Consider the following 16,562-nt stretch of genomic DNA (forward strand, 5'->3'; position numbering starts at 1 on the left):
GCGCCATCATGGATTTTCCCACCCCTGCTAACCTCACCGACTTGAGGTCCTTCATCGGTCTCGTCAACCAGTTAGCAGAGTTTTCGCCGGACATCTCGGCAGCTGCCCAACCACTTCGCCCCCTGATGAGCCCCAAGAGGACATTCCTGTGGACCCCCGACCACGACAAGGCCTTCCAGCAAGTGAAACAGGCCCTGTCTAGTCCACCTGTCCTCGCCACGTTTGACCCAGCCTTGCCGACGCTTGTACGGTGTGGGATACGCCCTATTGCAGGATCACGGTGGAGGGCAGTTCCAGCTCGTCCAGTGTGGCTCGCGTTTCCTCTCTGATACCGAGACGCGCTACGCCACTATTGAGTTGGAGCTGTTGGCTGTGGTTTGGGCGATGTCCAAATGCAGGTTTTACCTCATTGGCCTGCAACACTTTCACCTAGTGACCGACCATCGCCCGCTTGTCCCGGTCCTCAACCACTACACGCTGGACGCCGTTGAGAACCCTCGCCTCCAGCGTCTGAAAGAGAAGCTCTCGGCGTACATCTTCACAGCAGTGTGGCGTGCCGGTAAGGAGTTCTGCATCCCTGATGCCTTATCCCGCTCTCCTGTCAGCCGCCCTACTCCAGAAGACCATGTGCTCAACGCCGACTTCGCTCTTTCCGTCAGGACTGTGGTCACTCCACACGCCGTCCAATCCCTTCGTTCGGACCTGTCACCAGATGACGACAAGGCAATGGAGGACCTTTGAACAGCAGCCCGAGATGACCCTTCCTACGTCCGACTCGTCGAGTGTGTGAGGAATGGATTTCCTAGCAACCGCTACGACCTTCACAACACCCTGCTCCCGTATTGAAAACTCCGCGATGAACTCTACTGCGACGGAGACCTTGTTCTGTACGGAGCACGTGTAGTTGTCCCTGCTGCCTCACGTCCCGACGTCTTGGCTCGCCTTCACGACAGTCACCGTGGAGCTGAGGCTACCAAACGACGTGCACGACAGACTGTGTTCTGGCCCGGCATCAACTCCGACACCTCCAATGTTGTCCGTGCGTGTGAGCCCTGCCAAGTATTACAACCCAGCCAGCAGCAGGAACCCTTCATGAGTGACGACAAACCCACCCGCCCCTTTGAGTCTGTGTCGGCCGACTTTTTCTCTGTGTCAGGAAAGTCCTTCCTTGTTATCGTCGACCATCTCTCTGGTTGGCCAGTTGTCATCAAGTGCGGTAATGACACGACGTCTGCCACCACCATCAGCAAGTTCCGCCACTACTTCCGTGACGTGGGCGTTCCTGTGCGCCTGCAAACCGACAGAGGGCCTCAGTTCACAAGCCGGGACTTTGCTGTGTTCCTTGACCGATGGGGAGTCCGGCATGTGTTGTCATCGCCCCATTACCTGCAGTCCAACGGCCACGCTGAGGCTGCTGTCAAATCCTTGAAGCACCTCATCCTTAAGGTGGCCCCTTCTGGGAATATCGACTGCGAGGCCTTCGACCGGGGTCTTCTTGAACTCAATAACACACCTAACTACACCGGACGCTCCCCTGCCCAGGTTTTGTATGGACGCCCCCTTCATTCTTGTGTCTCTGCTCACCCTCAATCCTTCTCCAAGGCGTGGCAGGCCAAGACAGAGGATTGTGATCGCCAAGCTGCCGAACGTGTTCAAGACGTCGTCGCCCGCTACAACGACCACGCCCGTTCTCTCCCCAGGTTGAGTGTCGGCACCCAAGTCCGTGTTCAGGACCCGACCTCCCTACGTTGGGACAAATTAGGCGTAGTCATGGGTCTCGGTAGGTCACGGGACTACCAGGTGCGATTACCCAGTGGTCGTGTGTGGTGGAGGAACCGCAATTTTCTCCGCCCTGTAACAATGCCTTCTGCTGACCCCGCCACCAGTGTTGAGTCTCATACCACTCCCAGTGATCAAGTCCCTCGACGCTCAGAATGGATCCAAAAGAAAAGGTCCGCCCAAGACTTTGCTATGAGCGTATAGGGGGGAGGGAGGTGTATGTATATTCTGTATGCTGTATTTATATTATGTATGTATATTATGTATGTGCTCCATTTATATACATTATTTATTTAGCCTAGCTGGCAGCGTGTGGCAATGTATTTAAGATGTCCCACATGCCTAATTAATGTGCCTGGCGACATATGGAAGCTGCTAATGTATCACTTACCATACGTCGCCTAGAGAGCAGTTGACCCCCGGACAGAGTAAGGAGAGCTACTTCCCTTGTGTACATATCTGTTATCCAGTAAATAGAACCTACAAAAACTATACAGGTGTTTGTGTTCGCCCCTGTATATAGAACTTGATATCCAGAACACGAACATTCTCCACCCTCTGGAAGAAGCTATCAGCGTCAATTTCATTCCCAAATTAGTGAAACACCTTCACTTAACCCCAGCAGAAAGATCACTCCTTGCACTACCACCAAGACTGGGAGGAATGGGATTGACCAATCCAGAGGAGATTGCTGCCACAGAACAAAAAAACTCAGTTAAGCTCATGGCAGCCCTCACTGACCACATAATAGCTCAGAACGCAACAGGTGAGGTGGATACCAGTGAAGTAAACAAGATTCGAAGGTCCATTATGACAGAACGACAGCACGGCCAAAGTGATCAGTTGCAGCAACTGATGCTGCAAGTACCAGAGCATTTGAAGAAAAAAACTAGCTATAACACAGGAGGTGGGCGCCTCAAAGTGGTTAACTACGTTACCGATAAGGGCAAATTGTTTCAGTCTCAATAAAGAAGAACTTACAGATGGCATTACGGTAGGCCAGTAGAAGGTTTGCCCTCCCAATGCATGTGTGTCTCTTCCTATGAGGCATGACGAAGTAAGGGATCTCACAGCAAACATGTTAAAGGAAATCTGTCATGATGTCAAGGTAGAACCAACCCTCCTTCCTTTAGACGGTGAGAATTTCCAACATAGGACTTCAAACACATCCAGGATTCTGGACGCGAGGACAGTGAGCCTTCTTCGACATCAGGATTTTTGATCCAATGGCCGCATGTCACCATAATTTAGCTCTCGATGCTGCACACAGGAGGAACGAGAACAACAAAATAAGGGCATACGGGGAGAGAATTCAGAACGTTGATCAAGGCAGCTTCACTCCTCTGGTGTTCACAACCTCTGGTGGGGTGGGACCAAGTGCAAGATGCTTCTGCGCCAGACTCGCGGAGGTGCTATGCGAACAGAAGCAGCAGGCCAGATGTTATGTTACAGCCTGGATGAAATGTCGATTGTCCTTCTCTCTCCTTAGGCCTGTAGTGCTTTGCCTCAGGGGAATGAGATCTTCGCCCCCAAAGACGACAACGGTCGCAGATATTGACTATGAGGCAAGTCACTGAATGCCGCATAGATCTGCAGCTCAACTGACTCAACACAGCTAGGATAGCTACTCATGTATTAGGATATTTAATTTTAAGGTAATAAAATGGCGGCGAATTTGTGGCTATTGGGGAGGATGGAGGCCACGTTTATAGAGTAGTAGTGGTAGTACTCATCTTATGAGGTAGGTAGGTACAGTGTGGGGTGTGGGGTGTGTGGGTGTAATAGTGTATCCTCCCTGATCTATTGTGATTTTGGAGGGGACATACTCAAGTCAAAGTCAAGCAAATGGTGAGTTCTAGTTGGATTTATTGACAATGTTACAAGTGATCCTCTCTCGATGCCGGTAGGGTACAACTCCCCTGGCTGGCAGGCAACTGGCGTTACCACACCTCAGCTGACAATGCGGACCAAGGGTCCGAACAACCATGGGGTCAGTTCAACAATTGATAAACAAATAACAAAAATGATCCTCCATACATTTCAGAATTTACAATAATTACATAATACAATATGAACATACAGTATAATACATAACACTCTTCACACTCAGTAGGTGGGAGGAGGAATTTCATAGTGTGTCAGTGAATATCTCTCATCACCCTAGTCATTGCCACTGAAGTTTCTCCTCATCCCTTACGGCAGTGGTTCCCAACGTTTTTTGGCTGCGACCCTAAATTTCCCAACAATACGGTATCGTGACCCTCAGGCATATAATATATTATATAGCTGGAATGTTAAACAAAATTTTGTTTGACTTTATGATAAGACACCCCACGACCCTGATTTAGGTCGCGACCTGAGGTTGGGAACCGCTGCCTTACGGCATTAATTGCAAATTTTCCGTGTGTGTACCAGCAATCACCAGGTGAGTTTTCAGTGTTTGGGGTGACGGTTGGTGGTGCCAGTGTAGGATAGGTCTACTTAAGAAGGAGCGGTCTCGCGACTCCCGCCCACGAGTTACAAAAGACCAACTATTCTAAATCTGCTGCAGCTATCCACACGTAAACAGATACTCCGGGAAGTGCCAGCCACCCTCCACACCTGACGAAGGAAGACTTTATTACAATACTTACATCAGTGTGATCACAGAAATTGTGATTATTCCTGCCACAGATATACAAGTAAGAGTCAGGTGTGACAATTCCTGCTCCCAGTGTATTATTACAATTTTGTATAGATTGTTGCTCTCAAACCCCAGGGGTGGCCTACACACCCACGCATGCACGTATGTCCCTACTACCTGGACGCTGCTGTCCAACCTGTCACCTCTCTGCCCTTATCTCATGAGAACTAGTCTCCGTATGAGACCAAAGCCAATGTAAGTGGCAAAACAATCCTGTTGCTCGAAGTATGGAGTATTTTGCCGGGACACTGCTTTTGCTGCATCTGTGCTGGCCAAAACCAAAATTGCACAAGCTGAGAATGTGCAAGAAACAACCGCCGATGTGTAGGGTGCAGAACGGGAAACAATTGTCGAAATCAGGGCAGGGAGCCATTACAGGAGGACACAGTGGATATCGTCCGGACACCACCGCCCGATGATAGCAGCGAGTCAACTCGGTTTGAAAATGTAGTACCAATAATTGCTGGTCCAACATTAGCAGGTGTCCATGAGGTGAATGACAGACAGCCACCACAGTGGAATGGCATGTAGATGAAAAATGCAGATAAATGAGTTAAAGAAACTTACTCAGAAGCTGTCAGGTGGTCGCCGGCTAACCTTTTTGTACCACCCAAATGTGTGGCCACCAAAGAAATGATTTGGGAGATGACTCACCTCATAATCGAGTACACTCAGGACTGCTTCCTTGCCCCATAAGCTCTTCAAATATTGGCAATAATACCCCATGTATTCTGTCAGAGGACACATGCAAGGACAAAATACAAAGAAAATGGGGCAGCAATGAAGAGAAGATTGACAATGTGGCAGAAAGGGGCCCTTGATGATCTCCTATATGAAGCAAGAACACTGCAGAAGAGACTAAAATTTATGGGAAATGGAAAAAACACCGAGGATGTTGCCAGAAAGTTTGGAAACATGATGAGGGTGGGAAAAGTGTCTTTGGCAGTAAGATCTCTCACAGAGGCCTCTTCCGGTGGTGTTCTGCCAATAAACAGAGAGACATTACAACAACTGAAGGAAAAACATCCCCCTGCAAGTGAAGAGGAAGGCATCAGGATCCAGGGTGCCTATATCTCTCCAAACACTGTCATGTTCAAACAAATAACAGGAGGGATTTTGTAGAAAAAAGCACTGAAGACACTGGGAGGAGCAAGCCCTTCAGGCCTGGATGTAGACGGTTGGAGAGTCATCCTCAGCACTAACAAGTTCGGCGCCGTAGCAAGTGATCTCTGCAATGCCACCGCCACCCTTGCGAGAAAGCTAGCAACCTCGCGCTGCCATCACCTTCATGCTCTAATGGCCTGCCGCCTCATTCCCCTGGATAAAAATCTGGGATGTAGGCCTATAACAGTGGGGGCGAAGTTCTGAGGTGGATCATTGGAAAATGCATAATGGTGGTGGTAAATGATGATGTCACAGCAGCTGCAGGTAACCTGCAAGTATTTGCTGGCCCCCAGGCTGGAGGGGAAGCTGCCATTCATGCCATGAGAAAGATATTTAGGCAGGGTGATTGTGAGGCAGTACTCCTTGTTGACGTTTCCACCACATTCAACATAATCAACTGCAAAGCTACACTGCACAACATCAAGATCAAGTGTCCAAGCTTTGCAATGTATGTTGAAAACACTTATAGGAACCCATCAGACCTCTATATAACAAATATCAAGGCTTTAAAAGGAGATACCATCATACAGTCAAATGACGGAACAATGCAGGGGGACCGTGGCGCCATGGCAATATACGCACTAGGCCTATCCGTGCTCCAACTCCAACACATAATAAAATTTGAAATAACCGCTGTCAGGCAAGCAGCTTTCGCTGACGACCTAACAGGAGCAGGAAAAGTGGGATATTAAAAAGTGTTGGGACCTGATAACATCACATGGTCCACAAATAGGGTACCACCCAAATGCCAGCAAGTCCTTCCTCATTGAGAAGCCAGAACACTATGAAATGGCAGTGGAGGTATTCGGTGGAAGTGAAGTCAAAATAACAAAGGAGGGCCAAAGACACATAGGTGCGGTAATCGGCACAAAGAACTTCAAGACAGTACGTAACGGGAAAGGTAAATGAGTTGGTGAAGGAAATCCAAGCTCTGTCTGAAATTGCTAAAACAGAGCCACATGCGGCTTTTGCGGGACTCACCCATGGAGTCAAGCATCGCTGGAATTACCTGATGCGCACTATCCCTGATATTGGACCCCTCTTCCACCCTCTGGAAGAAGCCATCAGCCTCAATTTTATTCCAAAATTAGTGAAGCACCTTCACTTAGTTCCAGCAAAAAGGTCACTACCACAGAAACTGGGGGGAATGGGATTGACCAATCCAGAAGAGCTTACTGCCACCGAACATCAGAACTCAGTCAAGCTCACGGCAGCCCTCACTCAGCACATAATAGCTGAGAATGCATCAAGTGAGGTGGATACCAGCGAATTAAACAAGATTCGACAGTCCATTACTACAGAACGACAGCGCACCCAAAGTGATAAACTGCAGCAACTGATGCTGCAAGTGTCAAAAAACTTGAAAAAAAAAGTAGCTATAGCGCAGGAGGTGGGTTAACAACATTTCGGATAAGGGCAAAAGGTTTTCAGTCTTAATAAACAAGAATTTACAAATGCCATTGGTCTAAGGTACAGTAGGCCAGTAGAAGTTTTGCACCTCCGAATGTATGTGTGGTTAATCATATGATATTGACCACACCATGGCGTGCAAGAAAGGGGGCTTCATATGCATAAGGCACGGCAAAGTAAGGGATCCCACAGCAAATAAGTTGAAGGAAATCTGTCATGATGTCAGGCTACAACCGACCCTCCTTTCATTAGATGGTGAAAATTTCCATCACAGGACTTCAAACACATCCAACGAAGCCTGTGTGGACGTCAGTGCTCAAGGATTCTGGACGTGGGGATGGCGAGTCTTCTTTGACATAAGGATTTTTTATCCCATGGCCGCACATCACCATAACCTAGTTCTCGATACTGGACACAGGAGGAACGAGAATGACAAGATCAGGGCATATGGGGAGAGAATTCTGAATGTTGATCAGAGCAGCTTCACTCCTCTGGTGTTCACAACCTCTGGTGGGATGGGACCAAGTTCAAGATGTCTCCTATGCCAGACTCGCGGAGGTGATATCTGAACAGGAGCAGCAGCCCAAAAGTTACGTTACAGCCTGGTTGAGATGTTGACTGTCCTTCTCTCTCCTTAGGCCTGTAGTGCTTTGCCTCAGGGGAATGAGATCTTCGCCCCCAAAGACGACAACGGTCGCAGATATCAACTATGAGCAACAGTTACTGAATGACGCATAGATCTGTTGCTCAACTAACTCAACATAGCTAGGGTAGTTACTTTTGTATTATGATATTTAATTTTAAGGTAATAAAATGGCGGCGAAGGTGTGGCTATTAGAGAAGGCTGGAGGTCATTTTATAAAAAAAAAAAGTAGCACAGTAGAACGTAGATTTAAAGCGATTCAATTTAAGATTATTGATTTAAAGTGACACCCACAATTAAGGACAATGTTTTACTTTAAAGCGAATCTTTCCTATTTTGCGCGAGTCAATCTGGCGCATCATATTCTAAAATTCGCGCCTAATGTTCTTCTGGGCATGTTACACTGTCCTAAGGGCAAAGCTGTACTGTACATGTACTCAAAATAATGTACTAAATGATTACTAAAATTTTTGTCAAGTGCAAACTATAGCATGATTATATTCAAATTAATCACTATCTTATAAGAATTCCAGCAATGTAAATTATATTCTCCCTGGTCACTTCCGAGAAAATTTTATAAACAAAAAACAAAAACTCAATCTAAAGGACATAAATAAACAAATAAATATTTCACTCGACCTTCGGCCCCAACTGTCAAAAGTGTCACTGTCACCTCCCCTTCCTACCTCCCTCCCTCCCTCCCAGCCAGGGTTTGGTGGTTATATACAGTAGCACACCCAGAAATTCTGTAAGGAGAGGGGGAGGGGCCTGGAGGCCATGGACATACCCAGAAATTCGTCAAGGAGGAAGCAAAATTGGGTGGCCGAAGACCGAGTTAGTGGGATTTTTTAAGGAATTTGGTGAAAGCCGAGACCTAATAAATTGTTTTTTACAGTATAAAAGCCAGCAAAAAATTTGGCAAATAATCGGAGTTTTAAATAATTTTGGTCAAAATATATTTGATTATTTTAGATTAAAAAAAAATTATTTCCTTAGATGATAAACTGATTACAATTGGCCACGTTTAGATATTGATAAGTAAAGGGTTTTAATGCTATAACGAAAAAACATGTAACAGCGGCACCACTGTGGTAAGGTAATCCGCGTGACGTCATCTCAGAGGCCTGCCTTGGCAACTTGGGCGCGCGCGGGAGCTTTAAATTGGCAATTACGAGCAAATTGAGGTTTATTTCCTTTATTTTCAGACCAAATGGGACCTATTAGGCAGAAAAAAATTCACTTTTGCCTGACCAGGGGATGACATGTAGGATTTCAGCATCTGACCACAGACGGTTAAGGAGCCTTGGGATTAAGGGGGCGCCTCATGGGCCCACCCCTTGGGTGCACTAAGGGTTATATAAGTAGGCTTTAAGTTGTTTTTTATATGATCTCACAGACTAAAGTTAAGAGAATATAATTTGCATTGCTAGAATCCTTGCAAGACAGTGAATAATTTGAATATAAACGTCTTTTATTTTGCACGAGATAAAATTTTTAAGCCCTTTGTAATAAAATTAATTTGAACATGTCAGTTCAGTGACATTTTATAAGAGAAAAACTTAGTCACTCTTAAGGACAGATAAATACATAAGCACTAGACCTTGGCATCAACTGTCAAACATATCACCTCACCTTTCCCCCCCCCCCACCAGCTGATCGCTAGTAAACAGACCATTTCACGTCCCATAATTTTAGCTGTGTTGATTTATGAGTGTTTGTTTTAACATAATACTAAAAAAAAACAATGTTTTGTTTAATCTGGGAGATGGGCTGAGGTGCATCTGGGTAGACTGTCAGTCTTTTTAGTATTTTGTGTTTCTCTCAAGTACCAAACTAAATTATTTCATTGAAACAACACTTCGATTTTGTGCAAATTTGGTTTAAAGCGACCTCTCTTGGAACGTTCAACTGTAGTAGTAGTGTGTTTATTATTCTTTCATACTTATTTATTTAAAATTGCTGCTTTAAATGTGTTTTCTGGAATTCTCTTTTTCTTTTGCGAGATAATTTCAATATAGTAACCCTTGTTATTTGCGAGGGATGGGTTCCAAGGAATGGCGCGAATAGCAAATTATACTACCTTAGTGTACTACTTAATACATATACCAAACAACTGACCAGCCACGGCATCACTCATCCCCACTTTTAGCTTATCTAATAATTAAACTTTCTTTGTCAGGGTCATTACTGGCTTGCCTTTTACATTTCACTCCACTAGCATCACTAGAAATGACACTAGGCAGTCTTTTAGGGGCCATTTCACACAGAAACGCTAAAATTTTCAGAGTACCCACACAAGATGCTGCGTAGGATGACTTGTTGTGCTCCGGGAAAAAGCTTGCAAGCTGGTCACCATATGCTTACCGCAAATTGTAGAAATCGCGAATCGCAAACCCGCGAATTGGAAGGGTCTACTGTATGGGATACTTCAATATTCCAGGCTAATTCGTTTGACTCAGAGCCCTGGCAATATCAAAATAATGAGGGTTCGGTGTATATTATTTGTAATCCAGTATTCCAAAAAATATTCAGTCTCAAAAATTACATTGGAATATATTCATAAATTTAAACAACCTGGAATTTTTGCCAAATTTTAATGAGAATAGAAACCAATCTTAATGCAAAATTTGCATATAAATGTACATATCCAGCTTTCAATATCAAAGTTTTAAGGTAATTTCATACTGTCTAATACCATCAAATTTCAGTACAGTACATGTATTATGACTGAAAATAATATCCAATACACTGCACTAAGATTTAATTTATGATACATTTTTTATAATGAATATGTATGGAACAAATGATAAAATCAAATTATGATTCTGCCATATCAAAGCATTTGAACAGAAACTAGGTTGGTTTAGAAATCATAACAATCATGATTAAAGCTGACATTTCCACTAAGTCGAGACAATATGCCCAGACTGATCATGACTATAGGTTTGAACCCTCAAACTTTAAAATGTGCACAGTCATATGGCTTTACATCTAACTTGTCAATTTCATGTTAGATTTTTGCAATTATGAATCATTTGCTGGAGAAATATGACCAATCTTAATTTACAGATTTCAACCATGCAATTTATGTTTATACTTACAACATTGTATAGTTAACTTCTGAAGCTTCAGTCAAGCATGAAGTTATGGTAAAATGACAGATGGTATAACTGTGATGGGTCTAGGAAAAGAATGAGCATAATATTTACATACAGTAGTTGAATTTGACAGTTCAAAATGGAAGATGGGGCATTGATAATGTTTTTGAAATATAATTCCTGATATAATTTTACCTGATAATTTCTATCATTACCTCCATTAATATAATTATCTTAACAGTTCCTTGGTTATATATATATATATATATATATATATATATATATATATATATATATATATATATATATATATATTTGTGCTGTTGGAAAAAATAAAATACTTGCTGACAATAAAAAAAAATATATATACTGAAAATCAAATTTGCGGGTACGTGTATTCTAGATGGTCTTCGTATACAGGAGCAACTTCCAGTGAATATCTCTAGAATGACTGGCACTATCATTCAGTCATAGCTTGCAGAAAATGTTCTTTTACTTACATCAATGGCATACATAAAAAAGGTGAATGTAAAGCACAATTCATATGGTACATAATCTTACAAGATGCTGTATACCACTTCCAAATATTATGGAGGGTGATAAATAAAAGATGGCATATCTAAATGTCTTTTCCATCACACTGTAACTACTTATTTTTTGTGTGTGGAAGAAGTGGGGGCACTTGTATCATCACAATGTGTGACAACAATGAGTGAAATACATCACTAACAATGTGCTGCTGCTGTTCGGTGAACATCTCCTGCCTGGTGTACATCTTCATTACCACTTGTTGGTGAAAATCTTCTGCCTGGTGTTCGCTTTCATTATATCTTGTTGGTGAACACCTCCTGCCTGGTGTCCACCTTCATTATTCATTATCATTTATACATATTAATAGTGAAAGTTAGAATCTGATAGCTGTTATTTTTCAAGGTTGGCATTAAAACTGGAGCACCCAATATACTACAAGCAATTTATTGTAGAAGTAAAAGCAGATCTAAGATGTGCAACAGCAATGTTCATGTCCAAAGATGCATACTTCCATCACTCACATCTTAAAAAGATAATGAATAATCCATCAATTTCCAAAAATAAGCCTATATATTTACAGAAACCTCCTGGAGAACAACTTTTCTTATACACAAAACAAATACAACTTAAAATGATTAAGGCTTTTAAAAAAAATATTCATCTTTTGTTGCAGACAGATGGTAAGTGTTATAAATAAAATTGTATTGACTTTGCTGCCTTCCAAGCTTTCGTGGTCTCAAATCAGAAACTTCACAGATTTTATTTGAATCACAAAATTTGCTATCCACGTCATTAGTCACTCTGGAAATTCCAAACGCCATTAATTCCTTCATAGAATGACTCTTTCTCAAAGTACAAGAACACTGTTTTGATATTTGAGACCTTTTCTGGAGTTCAGCTGCTGTCTCACTTGTGTGTGAAGAATCCACCTGAGGGCAGGGGTGCTCTATGCAGGAGTCACAGTGGTGCGAATGGGGTGACCGTATGTCAGCTGCTTCTGTCTGTAAACAAGATTACAATTCATTAACTCTGCATTAAATAATTCACTTTTCCTTGAGCAATGAATCATGGAGCATGAAATACCCATGAGAGCTAAAGATAAGGCTGTTAGATGAAAGGATTACTCCATTATTTATCTAATAATTACTAACCTACACCCTTGCATGAAAAAATCATAACTTTGGAAATGGTTCTTTCCTCAAATGCAAATGGCGATAAATTTAAAGCCACCCCCAAAAAATACTTTTCATAACACAATTTCATATTAAAATTAAATTCAAACAAGGCCTTCCAAAGTTAACCAGCAGAAGTTAACTTCCGGAATTTTTCCTGAAAATGTTTCCTCAATTCCGGGTCTGTGAATGAGTTTCCAAGGTTAAAAATCAGCTGCATTTTCTAGAAAATTACTCCATTTTTTTTTTCCGGGTCTGGGATGAAAAAATGTACAATTTCCTGAAAAAATCCTTGAAAATCTCTCCAAACCTTTTCTGCTCCGGGACCTGGGGACAATGGTACTGGGAGTGATGAAAGAGTGCATCATGCATAGCTGCGTCCTCACGTGCTTGGTGCATGGGTGGGAAGATCGCTTGGGTAACTTGAGCTTAGGCTTGCAGGCTGCAATTACTTAATGCTATCATGTGATTGCAAGTGATGCCTGTGATAGACTGATGCATCTCCCAGCTTATCCCCTCTAAACCTAGCATCATGATGCACCTAGTTCATAGTCCTCTGCCATTGTACAAGCTAAGAATACAGTGTTAAGACAAAAAAAAAATTATACAGTTACGTATACTGTTCTGAACATTCAGTAAGTGTGAAAGTCACATAAGTACAGGAAAATGGAAACACTGGAGCACCTTAGCTATTGTCTTAATTCAAAACATCATTCTTCAGGTCATGAGAACCCACTAATCCCCCACCCCGACAATGGGAGACATAACATTGCATCAGAAGGTCAGTAATATGAGACCCAATAATCTCCTACCACACCTCCATCGCAAATGTTAAAACTAAAAAGTGATTACAAATACATACAGTATAACATTCAGTAGAGTGAACAAGTGTATGCCTACTGTAGGCTCAACATGACGGTATCTGCTGGTGAGTATAGTATACCCTGTATACAGTATAGTAGTTGTACTGTATACTGTACATTATTTTGTTTAATTACAATACAGGTTGTACCTCTCTAGTCCGGCAACCTCAGGACCTGACCGGTGCCGGACCATGGAAATTACCGGACCATGGAAATTCACCCTTTTCCTGGATAGATAGTGACTTGTGCCTATGCTTGGAAGCACTAGCACCACTTTCTCTGCATCATGGTCTCTTTGAAGACATATTGAAGGGTTAAATGTCATATAGTAGCTTCTCAAATTTCGCGAGTTTTTAATTCAACGTATTTTATTGGAACACACACAAAAAAAAATAAATAAAAATTTTGACGGCGGAAACTTGAATTTCGACGGGTTTGAACGGCCCGCCAACGTGCAGACGACGTGCATAATCGTGTAAACAGCGTCATTTCTCTTATGTACAAAAGATTCATTATTGTTTATTACTGAATGTCTTTTTTTATTGAATTCATGTTTATGTGTGCAAAATGAGCAATACAATTCATTAATAATACGTAGAATATTAAAACACACGAGGAAATGACACAGCATTGTTTTCGTTGATTACAAAACCAGTGACTGACTGGTTCTACATATAAAACTGAGGAAAATAAGACCTTGGTTGTAGCTGTAGTAAAATTAATATGGTTGTTTTAAGTTATGTTATTTAATGTTAATAAATGGAACAATAGAAGTAGCTAACAATAATGGTAAAGAAAAAAGAGAGATCGCGTATGTAAGTGCGCATGTGCACACGTGAAAACATATCGTCATTTCTTTACATAAGAATATGAAAGCAACACTTATTTACTGTTCATATATATTTTAATTAATGTTTCTGGATTTGTTTTTATTGAATTAATGTTTGTGTGTGCAAAATTAACAATACAGTAATACCCCGCTTAACGCGGTTTCGCTTAGCGTGCGAATTCACGTATACGCGGTGCCTCGCCAGAGCCGAACAGGTTTCTTCGGGGTTTTTTCCATGTATACGTGCAGTGTGTCTGGCTCTGGCTCGAGACGCTATTTTTAGATTCGCCCCACCCGCCACCCCTGCCTGCCTGTTTTAGCTCATAAAATTCATACAAATTACCCGGTCAGAATATAATTTACATTGCTGGAATTCTTACAATTTGATGATCATTTTGAATATAAACATCATAGATTTTGCATTAGACATACAAATTTTAGATATAATGTTTACTCTGAGTAAATATGTTATCTTTTTGTGTACTAAAATATATGACATTTATATTCAAAATATTCCTGGTCTTACAAGGAATCCAGCAATGTCAATTATATTATCCTAACTTTAGTTTGAGGTATTATTTATTAAAATTTAGTGGTTTTACCCCAAAAATTTCTCAGAGAGGGAAGAGCCAGCAGTGTAGTGTGAGAGGGGGAGGGAGTTGAGTCCATTATTTGAATGGACATTAACTTGGCGACTATATTTCTCTATTTCTCTTAAGTATTAATTGTGTGCATGTACCATCATAAAATTAAGATGTTATTTTTACTAGAACATAGGTATTGTGTCGGAAAAAGAAGAGTTTGGGGGTCCGGCCAGTCTCTATTGGAATTAATTCCATATGTTCTGTTTTTCACTTAACACGGTACCCTGTGGGTTCAATTGAGGGTACTACTGTACAATTTATTAATAATACGTGGAATATTAGAGGAGACGAGACGGCTGCCGGCATTGTTTATGTTAAGGCTTACAAAACCAGTGACTGATTGGTTCTACATACAAAACTGAAGAAAATAAGACCCTGATTTTAGCTGTAGTAAAATTAATGTAAAAAAATTAATATGGTTGTTTGAAGTACCTATAATGCTATTTAATGTTAATAAATGGAACAATATAAGTAGGTAACCATTAATGGTAAAAAAAAAATTGAGACTGCGCATATGTGAAAACATATCCTCATTACTCTACTTAAGAATATGAAAGCAACACTTATTTACTGCTCATATATATGTTGTACTCTGTATAGACAAGGATATATATATATATATATATATATATATATATATATATAAGCATAAGGCAGCAGCAGCAGCAAGGCTGGCACATAGCATACATATGCTGCTGCTACACACATGTTGTTACATACACATGCTGGTTACACACACATACACACATATACACATGCTGGTTATTGTTGAGTTATATATATATATATATATATATATATATATATATATATATATATATATATATATATATATATATATATATATATATATATATATATGGGAATTAGATCCTACTACGAATATTCCTATAACGAACGGTTTTACCTATAAAATTGAGAATGCTATAACGAACGCAACTCCTACAACGAACGCGGATGAATACGGGACTATTTCACCTGGCGCATGAATATTGTTGTACCGCGACCCACAACAAGAGCGTCAGGCGCCATCTTTGTCTCATTGTGTAGCTAGTGCACCACTGTTATTGTTGAAATTTCGTCTTTTGATGTGGAAATTCGCGTTATTTGTATAACTATTTTGTTATACAAGTATACAATTGTAACAATGAGTCGTCCAAAGCGAGTGAGAAAGCTAATAACCCTTGAAACTAAGAAAGAAATTGTAAAGAAACGTGAGAATGGAAGAAGCATTGCGAAACTTAGTGATGAATATGGGATGGCTAAATCGACTATATGTACGATTTTGAAGAATAAAGAGGAGTTAAAACTGTGCAAGTGGCTAAGGGAATCTTTAGACTTAGCAAAGCAAGGTGTAATGTGATTGAAGAGATAGAAAATTTACTCTTAGTGTGGATAAAGGAGAAAGAAATGGCAGGTGGTAACATTAGTGAAGCTATAATTTGTGAGAAGGCTAAACAATTGTTTGAGGACCTTAAAGCCAAGACTCCCAGTGGAAGTGATAGTGATGTGCCAGTGTTTAGGGGTACCTGCATGCTGAATAACACTAAGGTAAGATAAAGTACCGTATTTTTTACATTTTCCACATAATTTTTTCAGTGTTAAGCGGTTGTATTTGGGGGCCTGGAACGGATTAATCCTATAACGAACGAATGCTATAACGAACGAGGTTCTGGAACCAATTACGTTCGTTATAGCATACCCCACTGTATATATATATATATATATATATATATATATATATAT

The 16,562-nt window shown here is 41.4% G+C and overlaps 1 protein-coding gene across 4 annotated transcripts in view; it reads right to left on the reverse strand.

The window, feature by feature from the left end:
• Nucleotides 1-10,257: 10,257 nt before the first annotated feature.
• The window catches only part of LOC121880308 (nuclear distribution protein nudE-like 1), a gene marked incomplete at its 5' end in the record, with an annotated part of 54,110 nt that continues 47,805 nt past the window's right edge, over nt 10,258-16,562 (reverse strand). The window contains 1 exon segment of one of the 4 annotated variants that reach the window (XM_042387465.1): nt 10,258-12,309. In XM_042387465.1, coding sequence (XP_042243399.1) covers nt 11,953-12,309 — 357 coding nt within the window. 4 annotated transcript variants of the gene reach the window in all.

This window comes from Homarus americanus, unplaced genomic scaffold (assembly GCF_018991925.1).
Source record: "Homarus americanus isolate GMGI-L3 unplaced genomic scaffold, GMGI_Hamer_2.0 scaffold20930, whole genome shotgun sequence".
In the NCBI taxonomy this organism is placed as follows: domain Eukaryota; kingdom Metazoa; phylum Arthropoda; class Malacostraca; order Decapoda; family Nephropidae; genus Homarus; species Homarus americanus.